At 45.7% G+C, this 19,665-nt stretch overlaps 1 protein-coding gene across 1 annotated transcript in view; it reads right to left on the bottom strand.

Annotated features, from left to right (window-relative positions):
• Positions 1-19,665, bottom strand: part of ATP8A2 (ATPase, aminophospholipid transporter, class I, type 8A, member 2) — a 224,812-nt gene that overhangs the window by 34,802 nt on the left and 170,345 nt on the right. The window contains exons 23-24 of the mRNA XM_015413822.1: positions 17,048-17,186; positions 11,488-11,552 (exon numbers count right to left, since the gene is read on the bottom strand). Coding sequence (XP_015269308.1) covers positions 11,488-11,552; positions 17,048-17,186 — 204 coding nt within the window. The remainder of the gene's footprint in view (positions 1-11,487; positions 11,553-17,047; positions 17,187-19,665) is intronic.

Here is a 19,665-nt window from a genome sequence, read left to right as displayed (position 1 = left end):
GATTACAGAACGAGAGAAAAATCCCTTTATTTGTTTCTTATATGCCAAACACATGAAATCAGCATTAACATGCTACTTCATGCAACTTGCTAAGCCGGCAAGACGCTTGGGTTTGTGAAGATGACCAACAAAGGCAGAGTAGGAGGAGGCAGACAGAACTCCCCTAATTTCACAAACCACAAATCATGAATTAAAAAACAAAATCCGAAAAGCTTGAGTGTATGGGCAACAATAGCCTTGGATCTCACTGTAAGCAGACCTTGAGAGACCTTCTGTCTGAGGACTGCCAAAAGCCACCATGGGCCTCTGGACAGATAACCCCTCTGGGCTCATCCAGGCCTAACCCAATCATTATATGAAAACAAATCACATGAGCTGCCCAGCTCCATACCCCTCCCCACAGCTGAGGTCTTCAGATCTTTGCAAGAGGCTTTGTTTTGGGTGTCAAGAGTTCTGTGGATGCGGATGATAGTCCACTGGCTCCTTAAGAGTCCACTGGCTCCTTAAAAGCTAATAATCTTTAAGGTGTCACTGGACTTCAGTTTTATTCTGCTACAATAGACTAACACAGCTATTCTTCCAGAATTAGGAGGATACCATTTTACCTACCAAAGGAAGGCCCATTTGATCAGTCCTCCTCTACAGAGCTATCAGGAGGATGGCAGTAACATTTTCTTTAGAAAGTCTTTAAATCTAGTAGTGGTGGTTGATGCGTTTAAAATAATACAGCAGACTGTTTTGCTTTTTATGGGCCTGATCAGATGCACATCTGATTAAAACAGTTCCTGAGCCAGTATCCAGCAACCAATGTGAATCGCTTTTGCGGTTTTTCGCAAAAAATCTCCTTATCTGGACCAAAGGAACAGGGAAATAAAAATTAATAAATAAAACACACAATCACTAAATAATAAAATTAAATAACTTGTAATTAACTACAAAGCACCTACTGCTAATGGTCCTTGGAAATGGGATGCATTTGATTTTTACACACAAAAATGTATTTTAAAAACCTGATTTTATAGTATCTTTTACAACACAACACTTGATCATTTAAAAACTTTTCATACTCACTTAACTCCACTTTGAGTGTAATTGAAATAAACAGTGAACGAGTTTTAAGCCTGAAATAATTGACTTTGGGTTATATAATCCTGCCTTCAGTAATGTTTTGGCAAAATATTTTCAAATTGTTTTGATTAAAGTGCACATTATGCCATAAACTGCATATGTGAAACAGTGATTATGGCTGGGATCCAAAGTGTGGCTTAGACATGTGTAAGCACTTGAGGGTGTGTACTGTGGCTTCTCTGTTTTCAATTTCCAGCTGCAGCTCCTCTCACCGCACCAGGGACCACTCCCATGTCCCATGGGTTGGGGGAATCGGCAATCTGGCTGTCTAAGGTGCGGCCACTGGCTGCTATACAAGCAGAACCTCTCTCAACTCAAGCATCTGTTACAGGAAGACACTTTGGTCTTTGTCCTCCAGTCGAAGAGACCCAACTAGGTATCTGTCTAGTTTGGGAATACTGGGATTTAGCTGCTAAGCGAAAGGTCAATTCAAAAGGAAGAAAATGAACCTGGCAAGTCTCACTAGGTATTATTACCACAGTTTGGCTTACACTGACTTTTCACTCACTCCAACTAAAATCAATCACAAGTGTTGTTAATATTAATAGCACTATGTTTTTCCCTTTATTATTGGACAAAGAAGAAGAAGAAGAAGACAAAGAAGAAGAGGAGGAGGAGGAGGAGATTGGATTTATACCCCGCCCTTCACTACCCAATGGAGCCTCAGAGTGGCTTACAAACTCCTTTCCCTCCCCCTCCCCACAACAGACACCCTGTGAGGTACATGGGGCTGAGAGAGCTCTGACAGAACCTGCTCTTTTTCAAGAACAGCTGTGCCAGAACTATGGCTTGCCAAGGTCATTCAGCAGGTGCAAGTGGAGGAGTGGGGAATCAAATCCAGTTCTCCCAGATTAGAGTCTACGCACATAACCACTACACCAAACTGGCTCCACACCAAACGGGGGACCTGTTATTTCACTTGGTGTCAGAGAAACAGCCAATCTTCTCTTGGTAGTTATGCTTTCATAGGGTGGCTTCTACTTTTTTGCTTTTTCTTCCCCAAATGACAAAATTGCACCCTCTGTGCCCACTGAAGTCAGCAAAGGATATTACACAGGATGTTCATGAAGAAGCTTCAAGATCATGACCTGAAAGATCCCCCTTCTTTTGCTTTGATTGTTTAACATCCAGTCTGATGAAGAGTTCTAATGAGCTTGAAAGCTTACACTCTTGTTTTATTTTATTGGGTTTTGTACAAAAGGTATCACATGGCTTTTGTACTTGAATTCTGCACAGTAAAGGAAATGTTACTTCTTTGCTATCACTGCATCAACTAGTTAGCAACCAGCCCAAGTATTTTTGCTCCGGGGCTTCCTAAGATCTAGTTTGGTGTAGTGGTTAGGACTGCAGACTCTAATCCGGGAGAGCTGGGTTTGATTCCCCACACCTCCACATCTAGCTGCTGGTGGGACCTTGAGTCAGCCACAAGTTGTCTCAGAGCTGTTCTCTCAAGAGCAGTCCTTGAAAGAGCTTTGTCAGCCCCACCTACCTGACAGGGTGTCTGTTGTGCGGAGGGGAAAGGAGATTGTAAGCCACTTTGAGACTCCTTCAGGTAGTGCAGGACAGGGTGTAAATCCATCCTCCTCCTCCTCCTAAATATGAGCCCTTATTTTCTCAGGAACAGGTGATTAGTTGTAATGATTTTGCAAAGTTTTTTGCTGATAAAAATACGTTCAGATTTGGATGCTGGTTGTAACATAACACAGTCAGGAGACGTGTCCGACACACTGTCTGGTCCGTTTATGGATTATTTTGACCCAGCTACTGTGATGGATATTCGCAGGATCTTGGGCTCTGTGACAGCCAACACCTGTGCTCTGGATCCTTGCTCATCCTGGTTGAAGATATCATGTAAAGACCACATTAATGAGTCCTTGATGTCCATCATAAATGAATCAGTGACTCATGGTGCCTCTCCTCAGCCTAACAGAGGAGGTTATCCATCCACTACTTTAAAATACCAGTGCTACAGAAAAACTATGTGACCAGTTATCCAGTCTGGCTAATTATTGCCCAGTCTCTAATCTGCCCTTTTTGGGCAACAGAGTGGTTGCAGACTAACTTTAAGTCTTCCTGCATAACTCATCTGCCCTGGACATTTTTTCAGTCTGATTTCAGGTTACGGTAGAAATTATACTCGTCACTGTAATTTATGATCGGTGTCTGAATGTAGAAAAGGGCCATGCCTCTTTGTTGTTCCTCTCGGATCTTTCTGCAGCCTTTGATGCAGTGGACCAAGCCATCTTGCTATGCTATTTTGGAGGCAGAAGTAGGTATCAAGGGATCTAACTCTGGACTGGTTTAAATTGTTCTTCACCAACCAAACTTAGAGGGTTGCCATGGGAAACTGGTTGTCATCAGTGTGGAATTTGTCCTGTGGGGTTCCACAAGGCACTGACCTATTCCTCATGCTATTCAATCTCTATGTAAAGCCCTTAAGAGAAACCATTTGTAGTTGGGTGGACTTGTGAGATATCTAAATCTCCTGGTGATGCCAGAGAGGTCTTGGGCCACTGCATGGCTGCCATGGTTATATGGCTAAGACTGAGCAACTTGAAACTGACTCCTGAAAAGACAGAGGGAAGGCTGGTTGGGAATACTGAGAGGTCTTGAAGGACACTGTGCTTCCCATCTTCCATGGGGTTCAGCTGAACATTGTTGACTCACTTAAGAGCCTAGGGAACCAACATTACTGCTGGAGAAGCAGGTTGGTGAAGCTGCAAACCCCCCCCCCTTTTTTTTCATCTTCATTTAGCCTGGAAGATGGCCCCTTAGTTTCACTTGGCCAACCTCACCACATGGATCCATGTCACGGTGACATCAATACTAGACTATCGGTAAGGTACTGGTTATCCCATATAAAACCCTTCATGGCAATAGAGCCTCTTATCTGCAAGAGTGCCCTTCGTCCTACACTCCCCCATTACAGCATCATTCATCTGGGCAAAGCCTCCTGTAGGTGCCATCCTACAAATGGTTAAGATCCAACAACTACCAATAATTTATTTATTTATTTATCTCATTCAACTTTCTATCCCGCTCACCCCCCTAAGGGGCTCTGAGCGGCTTACAATTCTAATTTTTCCGAACAATCCTAATCTAGGGCCACATGTAAATTGGGAAGGTGAAATTCCTACACCTAATCTAGGGCCACATGTAAGTTGGGAAGGTGAAATTCCTACCAGGCACCCTTGTTCTGTAGCAGATCTTCTTCCTTGCGAGGGGATAGTCCGGCGGTGACCCTTCTTCGGCGCTGGTCTTTGTTGTTCCACTTCTCCGGCTGTCGTAACTCCGGCTGTCGTAACTCCGCCTCCAGGCCAGGACCACTTTGTGCTTCTGCGCATGCTCGCAGCAGCCTCTATCCAAGTCAGGCTCCGGCCTGCCGCGTCGCTCCGCCTCCGCGCCTAGTTGGTCCGGCCTCCTTCATCCATCGCCTCGTCTCGCCAGCCACCATTTTCCCACCGCCGCCACTTATCTCCGCTCTCCGCTCTCCGCCCTCGCCGCTACAACCGAGGTGGGTGCCCCCCTGCTCTAGTAGCAGGTCCCCATTTTATCTACTTGCCCTTTAACGGGCTTTCGAGCCGCTGGGTCAACGTAAGCTGGGACATAGGGCCAGGAGCTCACCCTGACCGCGGTGGGGGATCGAACAGTTGAAGCTGTTTGCCCAGATGTTTTTTAAAGCAGGCTTCCCTTACTGCCTGTGCCACCGCTCCCGCAATAACACGTGCATTCTCTGTTGTGGCCCCTGCCTTGTGGATCAGGCTGCCTGAGAAGGTCAGAGAGGCTCCCGCACTTCTGTCATTTCACAAACTATGTAAAATTATGTAGAACAGAGCTTTGGGAATGCGTTTTTATAAAAGGAAGTGGACTATGCCATTGTGTATGGTATATACTACCTGCCTGTTGGTATTATCCTGCTCTTACTGCATTGCTTCCCACTTTTGTAATACCGTTTTTGATACTGTTGTTTGATATCACATCTAATGCTTTTTGCTTTGTTTTAAATATGTGGAGTCATATTCCTATTGCATTGCTTATTAGATACCTCATCCTATGGATTGTATTGACTTACACTGTGTAAACTGCATTGAGTCTCACGGAAAAAGACAGACTAGAAATAGAATTTTAAAAAGGAGTTCTGTAATTGTAGCACAGCCAGTAACCATACAGATCCTGTGGTTTACCTATGGGGTGAAGTTTATTACAGTCTTAGAAGGGCATGGATAAGAAACTGGAAAGCAAATAAGTTAATGATTGTAGTTTGTATTTCTCACACAATGTCCCCCCCCCACCCCAGCCACTGTGAAAGAGATGAGAGTTTCTGTACAGATGATGTTATTTATATGTGTGTAACTTCTGTCTATATCTTTAGTCCACTCTTCATCCACAAAGTTCTTAGTAATTCACATGATTCTTCCTTCTCCCAACAACAATGGGAGTAAGCGAGATGTAACTGGCCCAATGTAATCCAATGACTACCATGACGGCACAGGGATTTGAGCCACATCTGTCAAGTCTTAGTCCAACATTCAAGTCACGGCACTGCTAAAATGCAACGTTTGAAAACTGTACGGCATGCACGTACTTTTACACGTTTGCAGCGAAAAAGCTGGGAGTGCCATGATTGGCCACAGCTGCCCAACGTGAGTTTTTGAAGCATACAAATGGAGAAAATAAGATGAATAGCAGGCCACAGACAACACAAGACAGAGCAAGGCACCCAGTAAACGATCGAAAGTATAAATGCTTCTGCTTTAACATGAGAAGCGATCCTCAGTATTCAGATACTGTAATTACATTTCAATATCTTATATAGCATCTTTTTGAGCACAATTTTTAAATTCTCATCTTTCTTATTCATTTAGAAGACTTATATGCCACTTTTATTCTGGAACATAAGACCCAAAGTGGTCTCAAACTTTAAAGGTACAAACAATCTAGAACAATAAGACAACTCAAAATCCAAGTACATCAAGACATCCATCATTGATCCTACTGGCACTCCCACTGCACTGGAAATCCCTATGTCATTCTTAACGGCAGGGAAGGTAGGATACAAATTTATCAAATAAAATGAGTAAATAAATAAATAATAAAAATTACATACACCTCCAAAGCTTTCTCCTTCTCATTTCTTCTCCCTTCACAGAGCGTAGAATGCTACATGGCAATAGGAAAACTGTTCTATTGCACTGGAAATCCCTATGTCATTTTTGTACAGCAATTTTATATTATTTAAAAAGAAATGAAAAAGGGTTATCTTAAGTACCCCATATTTACTGTTTATACCAGGGGTCATTTCGTAGAAAAAGAGCTAGGGGAACTAATTAGCATAACTCATTAGCATATGCCACACCCCCTGACATCATCGGAAGTGTGTCCCCATTAACCAGGGCCTCTTTATTTCAGGAACATTATCTGGCTGGGTTTTATTGGATTTCTTGTAATGTTGTTGTTGGAGGAGGCCTCCCTGTTTTGTTGATAATTGATAAGAAACATTTTATGAGTTTGGTGGTTAAATGGTATGACTCGTCAGCCGAGCGTGGGCGCCCTCCCCTCGGCTGGCGCAGCTGTGCAACCAGAGGAGGGGTCTGCCCTCGTGGCCCAATGAGGCAAAGGCCCCCCTCCCCCTGCCGGCCTCAGGCTAGACAAAAGCGTCCTCCACTGCCCCCGCCCCCCCCGGGGGGCCGAGCAAAGGCAGCGGCGGCGCAGGCCGGGCTTGCGCCGGGGGTGGGGGCTGGGCTCAGGCCGCCCCTCGCCAGGGAAGCCCGCCAGCCAGCCAGCCGGCCGGGGAGCCAAGAAGGGCCGGGCCGATGACAGAGGGCGCAGCGGCAGCCTGGCCGGACCCCAGCACGTGAGCGCCGCCAGTGTGCCCCTGCATGCGTGCAGAGAGCGGCCACAGGGAGTGGGCCAGGAGGCCTCCCTGTCCGTTTGTCCGTCTGGGCACCTGGCCTCCATGGCCCGGCGGGCAGGCCGCGGAGGAGGCTGGGGCTCGGCGGGGCCTGCTGCGAGGAGGAGGAGGAGGAGGGAGGAATGGAGCACACGGGTCCAGCCCTGCCTGCCTACCTCGGGGTCTCTTAAGGGCTGCGGCAGGGTCCTTCTCCTGTTCTGCGGACATCGCCGGTGCACCATCGCTCCGTCCCGCGCCCAGCCACCCAGCACCGCCTCGCTCACCTCTCCGGGGCGGGGCCCACACGCCTTCCCAGGCGCCCCAGCCAGCCCGCCAGCCCGCCCGCGGGGAGGCACTTCAGGGGCAGGTGGGAGAGAGCGGAGGGCGAGGATGGAGGGCCGGGGCCTCAGGCCAGACAAAAGCGTCCTCCACCGCCCCCACCCCCCCGGGGAGCTGAGCAAAGGTGGCGGCGGCGCAGGCCGGGCTTGTGCGGGGGCTGGGGGCTGGGCCCAGGCCGCCCCTCGCCAGGGAAGCCCACCCGCCAGCCAGCCGGGGAGCTGAGAAGGGCTGGGCCGGTGACGGAGGACACAGCGGCAGCCTGGCCGGGCCCTGGCACGTGGGCGCCACCAGCGTGCCGGGCCGCGAAGGCGGCTGCGGCTTGGCGGGGCCTGCTGTGAGGAGGAGGAGGAGGAGGGAGGGAGCACGCGGGCCCGACCCTGCCCGCCTACCTTGGGGTCTCTTAAGGGCCGCGGCGGGATCCTTCTCCTGTTCTGCGGACATCACCGACGCACCATTGCTCTGTCCCATCCCCAGCCGCCCAGCGCCGCCTCGCTCGCCTCTCCGGGGCCCCGCATGCCTTCCCAGGCGCCCCAGCCAGCCCGCACCCACGCTCGCGGGGAGGCACTTCAGGGGCGGGCGGGAGAGAGTGGAGGGCGAGGAGGGAGGGTTGGGGCTTTGTTGTGTGCCTCGCCCCCCGCCCCCTCACCCGGGGGAACGACGATCCCCCGCGATTCCCCCGAAATGACCCCTGGTTTATACAATAAAAGAGTAACACATAATGATCAGAATTCACTTAAATAATGCAATTTTTAAAAAAATGTGTGTAAAAAGTAACAACATGGATTTCTCCTTGCTGACATGATGTGTTTTAAGTTTTAAAAAAGCAACTCTAGACACTAAAGCAAAAGCAGTAATTTGATACCACCTGAACTTACTCAAGCATAAAGGAGAATCACACAAGGGGAGATATAAAATCATTTTCCCACTATAAGTCTGCCTAGAATTCTTTCATAGTTAATGGTGAGTATCATTATTTCCAATGCAGTATATGGATTACTGTTGTCATAATAGCTACAACTAGAATTCTCAGGTTGGACACTTCTGCTTACCTGATGCTAGTGGAAAAAAAACAAGGGATAGCTTAAGTGTAGACAACCTTTTTGGGCTTAGTGCTGGGAAAAAACACATCTACCTGTGAAGATGTTGGTGTGCTGGCAAGTTAGTGTGGAGGAGAGATGTTGATTGTACTCAGCCAGAGAGACTGGGAGGAAGCAGTGGAGACAAATGGCTTATCTTGGACATGGCTGGCAAGTGTGCAGGTCCAGGAGGCAATGAAGAGCGTATCTGGGCTCTTCTGCATTCTCATTTCCCTTGCTTGTATGTCGCTACTGCTTTGGGGCTACCCCCCCTTTACACATGTTTTTCACTTCCTCTAGTGGTTGATTTGATATTACATCTGTAGTATAATTACAGCTCAGTATCCAATGATGGGTGAATGCAACAGAAACAACTACATTAGTATGCTGAGTCATATCCAAATTTCAGAAGTCAACCAAGTATCCAGTAGGTCAGACCAACTAACCAGGTCAATGAACCCTGAAGATGGCAACAGAAAGAGAAGACGAGCCTCCTTGGGGAGAGAGTTCCAGAGTTTTGGTGCCAAGACCAAGAAGGGCCTCTCCTGGGTTGCTTGCCACCCGCCTAGTCTCAGAAGGTGGGGGGCCCTCCAAAGCAGGGCCTCCAAAGATACCCACAGTGGTCGGGTAGGTTCATAAGGGAGTAGGTGTCCTTTAAGTAAGTTGTCCCCTAACCACACAGGGCTTTAAAGGTTGACACCAGCACCTTGAATTATGACCAGAAACAGAGCCAGTGTAGATGGGCCAAAACTGGAGTGATATGTTCCCTATGACCCATTCCAATCAACATCCTGGCTGCAGCATTTTGAACCAACAGAAGTTTCCAAACACATTTCAAGGGCAGCCTCATGCAGAGAGCATTGCTGGAACAGGAATAGGAAAACTGCAACATGATTTTCTAAGAGAAGAGTGTTCTTGTGTGAGCTCAGACTTTCAATAAATAGCTTACACAAGTAGGCTGCTCCTGTGAACAGTTAGCTTATTGCCTTTATGCACTTGTCTTGTGTGTCTGGACTTAGAACAGACAGGCTTTGATGCATTTTTGATAAGCCTTTCTGCATTTATGATGTAACACAGAGAGATAATGTGCTGATTAGACACTTCCAGCTAACTGGCATTCTTCCATAAATGGGATACCACATGTCGAAGCCAACAAGATTCTTATACAATGCATAACTCACTTGAGAAGCCATAGTGAGGGCTACTAGCTTAGATGGCTTTTAAAAGAATTAGGCAAATTCATGGCACATAGGTCTAACAATGGCTATTAGCAATGACTACTCCATATTCAGAGGCAGTAATCCTTTGAATGATAGGGCCACCAAAGGGTTCTTGCCTTATGAGCTACTGATATGGTTCACAAAAACACTGACTAGACCAAACAGGTCCTTGATAAGTCAGGGCTGGAGGTTTTTTATGGTGGAAAGGAAAAACATCCCAGAAGTTCAAGCATCACTCAAAGCAGACCATGTAATCACCAATTGTCTAGACTCAGGAGGACAATAGATATAAATTAACCAGTTCTCTGATGGTCTGACAAGCAACATGATCTTTCTTGGTTTCTCTCCCTTTATGGTTTTCAACATTTTCAGGGCTTCCATTAGTTCTGAGGTATACCAAATACTTCTGATAACTTTGATTCTCTTTTGTTTTTGTGGCCTAGCACAAAAGTACCAAAAACATAAGAACATAAGAGAAGCCAATGTTGGATCAGGCCAATGGCCCATCTAGTCCAAAACTCTGTCACACACTGGCCAAAAATACCAGGTGCCATCAGGAGGTCCATCAGTGGGGCCAGGACACTATTAGATACATAGCCTCTACTGAATAAGGACCAGTTGTTTACCATATAATGAAACTTTTCCCATCCAGATGTATTTGATCTGTAAACATGCATGAGCTGTCCAGCACTGAGGTAGTACATAAGGCATTAAGAGGTGTTGCCAGAATTCATAATTATCTCAGTCAGAAGACAAAGTTGTCCAAATTTCAGTCCTCAGATTGAAAATTATTCTGCAGAAACTCACTAATAGCAAGCTAGTTTCAAACTGAGCTAAGGAGAGTTGGCCTATCACTAATAACCCTACCTAATTATTTTTCCTAAGTGCACAAAGCATTTCTCACACATTATCTCAATGGTCCTTACAACAAGACAATAAGGTAGATCTGATGAAATGGACCACATTTTACAGAGGTGAAAATGAGCAGTTTGCCTACATTCATATAGTGAATTAATGGCAGAGCTGCTATATGATATAGGGACTAGGGATGGGCACCGACCATCAATACATTTGACTGAGAAAAACTTTCACTTAGGAAGCATTTCACTCATTCCAAAAGAGAAAAATATCTCATAGGTGTAACTTCCTCAGTGCTGCCTTAAATTTCCCAATTTTTCAGTTGGGAAAAAATTGGGGGGGGGAGAACAACAGAAGACAATCCCCCCCCCCCATTTTTTACTATCTTTCTTGGGCCTTCAACTTTTTATCCACAGCATGGCCTTTTTGGTAGTCAAAAGGAGCACCCTCCTCTTCCTGCTGCTAGTGGAAAAGCTAGTAGGATTCAAGCCCATGTCTTGATCAGTGCTCCCCCTCTCCTCCAACATAAGGCAACCCATGAAAGACATTTGGTCTGAACTATAAACAGGCAAACAAACAAACAATAATTTCTGGGATACTATAACAGCCTCCATTGCCTGATTCTATTGATTTGAATTGCAGACCTATCTTTCCTGCTTACGCTATGACTGTACTGAAGATATACTAAACCACTAACAATTAGTAGGACACATTTAGGCTCAGGCCAAATTCTCATGCTATCAGCTTTTGACCTCCATGACAAAAGAACAGTGACAAAGCACTGAAACTTCCTTCCTTCCTTCCTTCCTTCCTTCCTTCCTTCCTTCCTTCCTAATTCAAAGTCTCTAATGGTAGCATCCTACTCTAAAGTTGCTTGAAGCTAAACAAGAGGATGAATTCACGTTCAGTCACATCATTTCATTTGGTATTACTGGTTTGCTTAGATCAAGAGGAATAATGACAACCATTTACTTACATCCAAAGAATCTTCATTCAGAAGGATGAGAGACATACTCTGAGACACTAACCGGCAGGAGTAGCCTATGGAGATACCAACAGACAGACAAACTAAGCAATGCAATAAAAGATAAAGTTGCTCACAATAGCTACAATACTTTCTCTTTTGCAATCATAACTACAAAGTTAAAAATCAACAATAAAACAGAAAGGAGTACAGCTATCAATCAGGTGAAGAGGCCTATTAAATAAAAAAGCATCTAGCAGTTTGTTAAAATTCATGAAGATTGACAGAGAGGAAAGAATGGACAAAGTCAATTCTATCTGGGACCACCATGGTGAGAAACAGTGTGATGAAGTGGTTAGAATATAGAACTAGCATAGGACAGACCTGGGTTCAAACCCCCAGCCTGTCACAAAGGGCATTGAGTTAGGCATCTCAGCGTAACCTGTCTCACCAAGATACTGTGAGGACAGAATGGAGCAGTAAGACCAGGGGTCGTTTGGGGGGGGGGAAGCGGGGGGACGCCATCCCCCCGGGTGAGGTGCGGGAGGGCGGGGCCTGGAGCTCCCTGCTGGTGCCCGCTGGAGGTCGCCGCCGGCTGTGGGGAGGACACACTTCCGGTGATGTCAGGGTGTGTGGCATATGCTAATGAGTTATGCTAATGAGTCCCCCTAGCTCTTTTTCTACGAAATGACCCCTGAGTAAGACTATGTACTGCGGACTAAGCTATGTAGTAGTGGCAGATAATATATATATAATATCCAAAACCACACAAAAACAAACAGAACTCTAGCATACATCTTAAAAAGCAGGGTTAAAAAATCCTATGCACCTGATCCTGGAGGAGAGCGAATTCGTTGCAGAAATGACTCCTGCCACTTAAGCTCACAGATCACTGAGGCTATGCAAGAACAAACATCCTGACAGGCATCCCAGTCTCTAGCAAGACAGAAACCCAGAAGGGAGGGAGGGGAGGGGTCAGAAGCCAGGAAGGGTGAACCTGACCTATGCCACACACATTCACACTCACACACAGTCGGCTGAGGTGGGCCAGAGACCATCTCTTCCAGTATTATACTGGGAAAATTCCAATGACTGGTACTTTTCTGGTTGTGGTGGCCACTACCTGGTTCTGATCTAGACTGGATGGAAGCAGTCCAAACTGGATAACGTGTTCCCCACATCTAAATACCGTAATGTAATACAATCATATTAAAGTATACACTTACAGTCTTTTAAAACTGAATCCATGACCCTCTGTTAAATACCACAACTTCAAGCCTTTTCTATCTCCATGTAGCAAACACAAACCTTTGAGGTCAAATATTATAAAAACAACCCAATATTCTATTTGTTATCACTCAATGGATTACGTCAACTGGACAGAATGGATATTCAGTTTACATGTCATGAAGAAACATTGTTCAACCCAATAACTACTAGGCCTTTTTTCTGGAAAGTTCCAGTCACTTATTCAAAGTGTTGTTGCTTAGTGTTCATACATGCATACACAGATCCCTGCCACACGGGGGGAAAGAAACACGCGGCGGCGGGATCACATTGATCCCCTAAGCTGCGGCGCATTCCCTCCCCGGCACGATCAGATGCCGGGGAAAGCGACAGTGGGGAATGGGAGACTGCCGAACTGCGCATGTCAGAAGGACGCGCCGGCGATACCACGGCCGGCCTTGATGCGGCCACGCTGGAAGAACAACCTCCCAGATGTTGCGGTGAGATCGTGCCCGTTTGCTGCGCCCCCAATTCGTCCCTCTCCTGGGCCAAACCTTTACATGTGACCAGGGCCACACAGAACCAAACTCCAATTTTCTTCAGGGCCTGTTTTTCTTCTCAGTAAGTTTAAAAGACTTACTGCTTTCCAAAGATTTATTCCAAAGATTTAATACATGTATAAGGAAAGAGTAAATTTTGACCCAAAAAACCCATTCGGATTCTTTAAACCTCTACTAAAAAATAAAATTCAACATACTGAATTATATTTAAATACTTAGGATTTATAAATCAGGCCATGTACTAAGAGCTAATCTTTATTTTAAAATTTCACTGGAAAAGAAAAAAAGAAAGAAACGTACAGCTTCAACCATGTCTCTCCGTGTCAGTCACAGTCTTTTCCCCAGGGAACAACTGCAGCTCTAAAGTGTTACAAATTCGGTATAACTAATTCAAAGGGATTTTCTGGTAGTTTTTGACTGGAACAACAGCTGCAACAATGAACAGTAATTTCTAAGCTGCTGCTTGCTGTTTTATTTTACATCTTTCAAATCACGCAAAGGCGCCATTTGACAACTGAGGCTGGAGGACGGAGTCCTGAGCAACAATGAAAAAGGCAGTTCTACTGGATTGCTCACAACTCAACTATTAGCAAGACAGGATTCTGAAATCATGTAGCATCCAGTGATAGGTGCTTTCCACTTTAATATTTGTACTTGTTTGGGGCCTGTTCAGAAACTGGTTGCTTTTCAGTACACATCTATGATGAATGGTCATATTGTAAGGTGCTAGAGGACCGGAACTGGGGACTTTGTAAGCATTTTGTAGTTCCCCACTTACACCTCACAGCTCCAATCACACTATCACAATTCAAATTAAGAGATAAATGTTTTTCCCTTGTTGGACTTTCATGAAATGCATGTGTAAGCGATGGTGTGTTGAGTTTGCAAACAAAATCTATGAACCTGACTTTATGTAGTATTGAAGCCAGATGTCGTAGCAATTTGGACCTTCAAAATGACGGCCACGTTACATTATTCTATCAAGATCAATTCAGAATGCCCTCCTTGATTTGTTTTGTCCTCCAACAAAAAATACATTAAAAATCTTTTTCTCTACAGGGGTAAAAAGCAGCAAAGCCTATATGATTTATTGAGGCTGCATCTAAAATTTTACTTCTAAGTAAGAGCAATCTTTTAAAAATGTAAATAAAAAGAATTACTGGCTGTCCAAAATTTCACTGAGGTAATGCAAGTGATGTCACAGAATACCAGAATTTTGGCATTCAAAACTAGCCTTAAATTAACTGCAAATCCCACAGGTTTTCATATGTACTGTCTTGAGGATTCCAAAGATCTTGGTGTACAAACTAATTTAAAAGAAACGAAGAAATTAAAAATGGAAAGAAGTTAAAAATTACTATTAATGAATCTCTCCTTATATATAATTGAACAGTGGGTGCCAAAGTTCTAATTCTAAAATGCACTCCCTTAGTGTATGGCTGATGGCACTGCTCCTCAGCATATATCGCCACCAATCAGAAGGCAAAGCCCGGGTCCCGCCCACACCACAACTGCTGCGACAACCTGGTCTTTTGCATATGGAAGCTGATTGGACTTCACTCCATTCCACACCTCAAACTCCCTCCCCCCCGCAAGGCAGTTGGAATGTCAGTTGCATATGGAATCTGCTGTATTCTGGTGGTGTGCAGGTCCCAGATTTATGTTTTAAAAGCAGACTGACACTGTTTGCCCAAAGCCAGAGCACTCTCCCAGAGCCTCTTTCTAGATCTCGTTGTATTTATTTCCACAACGGGCCTTATTTCTAGTATATATATAAAAACTAAGAGAATAGAGGTGTGCATTCCCCCCCCTCTTTTCGGTTCAGGTCTATTGGACCCCCAAAAAATTCAGGATTTCCAAAAAAGCCCAGATCCCAATACCAGCAAAGTATTCGGATCCAAGATTTTTCAGAAATTTTCAGCTTGGGAAGATCAAAATGCACACTCCTAACAGAGGATTCTGTGGCATGTGTTATAAACAGGCTGCAGTTTTCTAAAACGATGGAGCAGCCCTCAGCATTCCATAGTACCAGAGTTCCTCCTAATGACTGACTGCCATCAGGGATAAAGGGCCAAAACCGAGATCGTGTCCATCAGCTCAGGCAAGGAGACTGCTGGTCAGCAGGCTAGGCGGTACAGCAACACAATCCCCATTCCGTCCCAAGTCCGTAGCTTCAGGTACACACATTCAGAACTGGGGCTCTGGCTAACAAAGCATCCAGTGAGCGCCACAGAGGCCTGATAGATCACAGCCATTACCATTTGTATAATGGGAGATTATACAGAGGGTTTCTGCTCATCTAAAGCCTGCTGTAAAGCGGGGTAAAAGGTAAAGGTAAAGGTTCCCTTGCTCGAAAGCCAGTCGAATCCGACTCTAGGGTTGCGGTACTCATCTCCGTTTCAAAGCCGAAGAGCCAGCGCTGTCCGAAGACGTTTCCGTGGTCATGTGGCCGGCATGACTAAACACCAAGGCGCATGGAACGCTGTTACCTTCCCACCGAAGTGGTCCCTATTTATCTACTTGCAATTTCTTGCTTTCGAACTGCTAGGTTGGCAGGAGCTGGAACTAGAGACGGGAGCTCACTCCGGCATGCGGCACACTCGGGTCTCGAACTGCTGAACTACTGACCTTCCACAGCCTGCAGTTCAGCGTCTTAACCACTTGAGCCACCGCAGCTAGTTCAATTTAATTTTTTAATTCATATCCTGTTTTTCGCCTTTGTGGGAACCCAAAGCGGCTTATCACATCATTCTGCTCTCCTCCACTCTATCCTCATGACACCAAAGCTGCGAGGTAGGTTAGGTTGAGCGACTGTGAGGAGCACAAGGTCACCCAGTGAGCTTCCAGAGTGAGGATCTGAACCTGACTCTCCCAGGTCCCAGACCAACATTCTAACCAGTACTCCAACCAGTGGAGAACCAGCATGGTGTAATGGTTAACACTGGCAGTCTCTAATCTGGAGAACTGGGTTTGATTTCCCACTCCTGCACAGAAAACCTACTGGGTGGCCTTGGGCCAGGCACAGCTCTCTCTGAACTCTCTCGGCCATACCCACCTCACAAGGTCCCTGTTGTGGGGAGGGGAAAGGAAGGCAATTGTCAGCCACTTTGAGATTAAGAACATAAGAACATAAAAGACGCCAATGTTGGATCAGGCCAAGGGCCCATCCAGTCCAACACTCTGTGTCAAACAGTGGCCAGAAATACCAGTGCCATCAGGAGGTCCAGCAGTGGGGCCAGGACATTAGAAGCCCTCCCACTGTTGACCCCCCCCCCAAGCACCAAGAAGACAGAGCATCACTTGCCCCAGAGTCCCTATCTATACCTTGTGGCTAATAGCCACTGATGGACCTCTGCTCCATATGCTTATCTAATTCCCTTTTGAAGCCGTCCATGCTTGTAGCCGCCACCACTTCCTGTGGCAGTGAATTCCATGTGTTAATCGCTCTTTGGGTGAAGAAGTACTTCCTTTTATCCATTCTAACCCGACCGCTCAGCAATTTCATGGAGATTCCTTAAGGTAGGGAAAAGAGGGGCATAAAAACCTACTCTTCTTCTTCCACAGCATGCCAGATCTCTGTACAGGCAAAAACGGAACACTGCACACAGTTAGCAGTCCATTTTCTGTGAAGGTTTTCCCCTCTTACCTAGTTCAATGATCAAATAGGCTGAATCAGTGAAGTTAATGACCTTTTTGAAAGCATACATGTTCAATCCACCAAACATTTCTGCTGGGTGCCTGGTCTGAATAGGGCAACTTTACTGGAAAGGTTGAGGGGATGTTACCTATGTTCAGAGCTGTTTCTTGTTTGTCCCCTGTCAGAATCCAAATCTTGATCTCTGCTTTCATTAATGTGGATATGGTTTCTGGGACACCCGCTTGAAGGCGGTCTTCAATGGCCGTTGCTCCAAGAAGCAGTAAATCCTGAAATGGGTGGGAGACAAAAGAATTGGGAGCGTTTGTTCTCCTCAAACCAATTTCTGCTTGGACTGTGCTCAAAAAAAACCAAATTAATGACAGCAGCCGGTGCCATGTCCTTTCTACTGCCCTCTGACAAGAGATGTACAAAGTAGTTAACTTTCGTTGTTCCTTCTGGAAGAAAATTGAACATTTCAGAGGACCATCAGAGAAGCAAGAGCTTTGATCAGAAGGAGGGCAATGTTTCAAAAGCAATTAATGGTAATTGCAACTTTAAACGATAGCCAGTGGAGAAAGGCACGTAGCCGTGCATGGACCAGATTGCCATGGCAACGTCCTTAACAGCTTTAATTGGTGTATTTCTTAAGTTCTGAAAGAAGAGATGGCATGGCATCGTGTATACGTCCTGCTCTCAAAATGTAAATATGAACTAGATGCAAATAATTAAAAATTAAGCTATCACTTGACTTAACCGCTTTGCTGACACATAAATGAAACAATCATTTATCCATCTTTTTACATCTCATATAAACCTACTGACTTTAAAAAAAAAGAATGTGACAAGTCCTACACACACCTATTTAGGCATAAAGTCCAACTGTACTTTGAAGGGCTTACTTTTCAGTAAAAATGCTTAACACTGAGCTGCATGATGTGATGTAAGTTGCTGAAACTTGCAAGCAGCAGAGCACGGGGTCTGGGATTCTGCTGATTCCCATCAGTGCTAGGGACCCCTTCCACCTTTTTCAGATAACAGATGATTACAAACAAGGGTTCACTGTCTACACCTAGAACCCTATTTTTAAATTTAGTATAATCATTCTAGTTAACATCTAGCCCAGTACAGCCTTCTCGCAACCCTCCATGGTCCCAGGCAAAGCCCCCTTCTGCCCTGACATTCAGTACTCCCCAGGACCAGGGACTGAACCCAAACTCCCCATAAGCAAACTACGTGCTCAACTTCCGAGCTATATTTAGAGCTCCACTCTAAACCCCACAGGAGTGACACAGAGCTCCAGACACTGGTGCAGCCTTGTGCCCACCAAGAGCTTCAAAAGACTGTTTTTAGCATCAGGCTAGGGTTGCTTCCACACAGGGCTGACACCCCGTGTATCTCTCATTGCCACCCTGAATACAGAAGCATTTACACTAGCAAAGGAACATACACACTGCACTTTCCTTGCCTTAGCCCCTAGCAGTCACCACTCCCCTCCCCTGCGACACCAGAGGGATTTGGGGGTGAGGGTCACTTTTTAAAAATCTGATCGTTACTATACCACTGTAGTGTTAACACGCTATATTTATTTATTTAGAAAAAAAGGCAACTTACAGAATAAAAATAATGAAAACAAAACACTAAAAGATACTGATTAAAATCCAGCATTAAAAACCCAGCCCAACATAAAAACATGGACCATAAAAACAGCTTAAAATAACAGTTTCCAGACTAAAAAAGAATTAAAAGATCAAGCCCGGGTGAACAGAAACTTTTTGGCCTGATACCTAAAAGAAAGCAGTGTAGGTGGCCAGGTGAACCTGAAGGAGAAGGACATTCCTCAGGGGAGGTGCTACTACTGAAAAAGCCCTGCCTTTGATTTCCACCCACCTCACCTCTGAAGGTGGGAACAAACAGAACAGAGATTTGTAAGGCAGATCTTAACTGGTAGGCTGGACAATATGGGAGGGGGCAGTCTTTCAGGTATCCTGAGCTCAAACCATTCAGGACTATAAAGATAGAACAAGAATTTTTTTAAAAAGCATTTTAAAAGCTCTCTAGTGGCGTGGCGCGGGGGTGGGGCTGAGGCGAAGAAATGACACTACTGTGCAATCTTTACAAAAAGATTAGGATATCTGGATGTTAAAAAGAAACCCACTCCAGTCTGGATGACAAACCAAATCACAACCTCCACTTGGATGTAGTCTAGGCTGCCTAGATCTTCAGTTTGCCTTACTTAGATTGATGCCATAGTTGCAGAACAGGAACAGTCATACTCTCAAGCGGAATATGTAGGCATTCGGCAATTTTGGTCAGGGACATGTATATTTCATGTTTGGCACTCAAATGTTTAGCTGGGTACAGGCAAATCTTGCTTTTGGAAGCAGTTCTTATAGTAGTGGTTTTATTTCCCTACCAGCAGCAACCCAGCAATCCCATAGTACAGCAAGACTGGGGAGGGGTCATGGCTCAGTGGCAGAGCAGCTGTATCACCCAGTGCAGGGAGCGGTGGCGCAGGGAGTATAACACCTGCATTTAACATCTACTCGAGCACCTGTTCGAGTCCCACCGTGGTCGAGGTGAGCTCTCGACCCTTAGTCCTAGCTCCCGCCCACCCAGCGGTTCGAAAGCCAAGTAACTATCTATCGGCGAGTAGATAAATGGGTACCCACCCTTAGTAGGGTGGGGGGCACCCTCCTCCGTCTATGGAGGTGTGTGGAGAAGCAGCGGCACTGGCAGCAATGGCGGCGATAGCGACGGCGAGAACAG

Source organism: Gekko japonicus, unplaced genomic scaffold (genome assembly GCF_001447785.1).
Source record: "Gekko japonicus isolate JY-2015 unplaced genomic scaffold, Gekko_japonicus_V1.1 scaffold931, whole genome shotgun sequence".
In the NCBI taxonomy this organism is placed as follows: Eukaryota; Metazoa; Chordata; class Lepidosauria; order Squamata; family Gekkonidae; genus Gekko; species Gekko japonicus.
The sequence above is the reverse complement of the archived record's forward strand: the minus strand, read 5'-3'. Positions and strand labels throughout refer to the sequence as shown.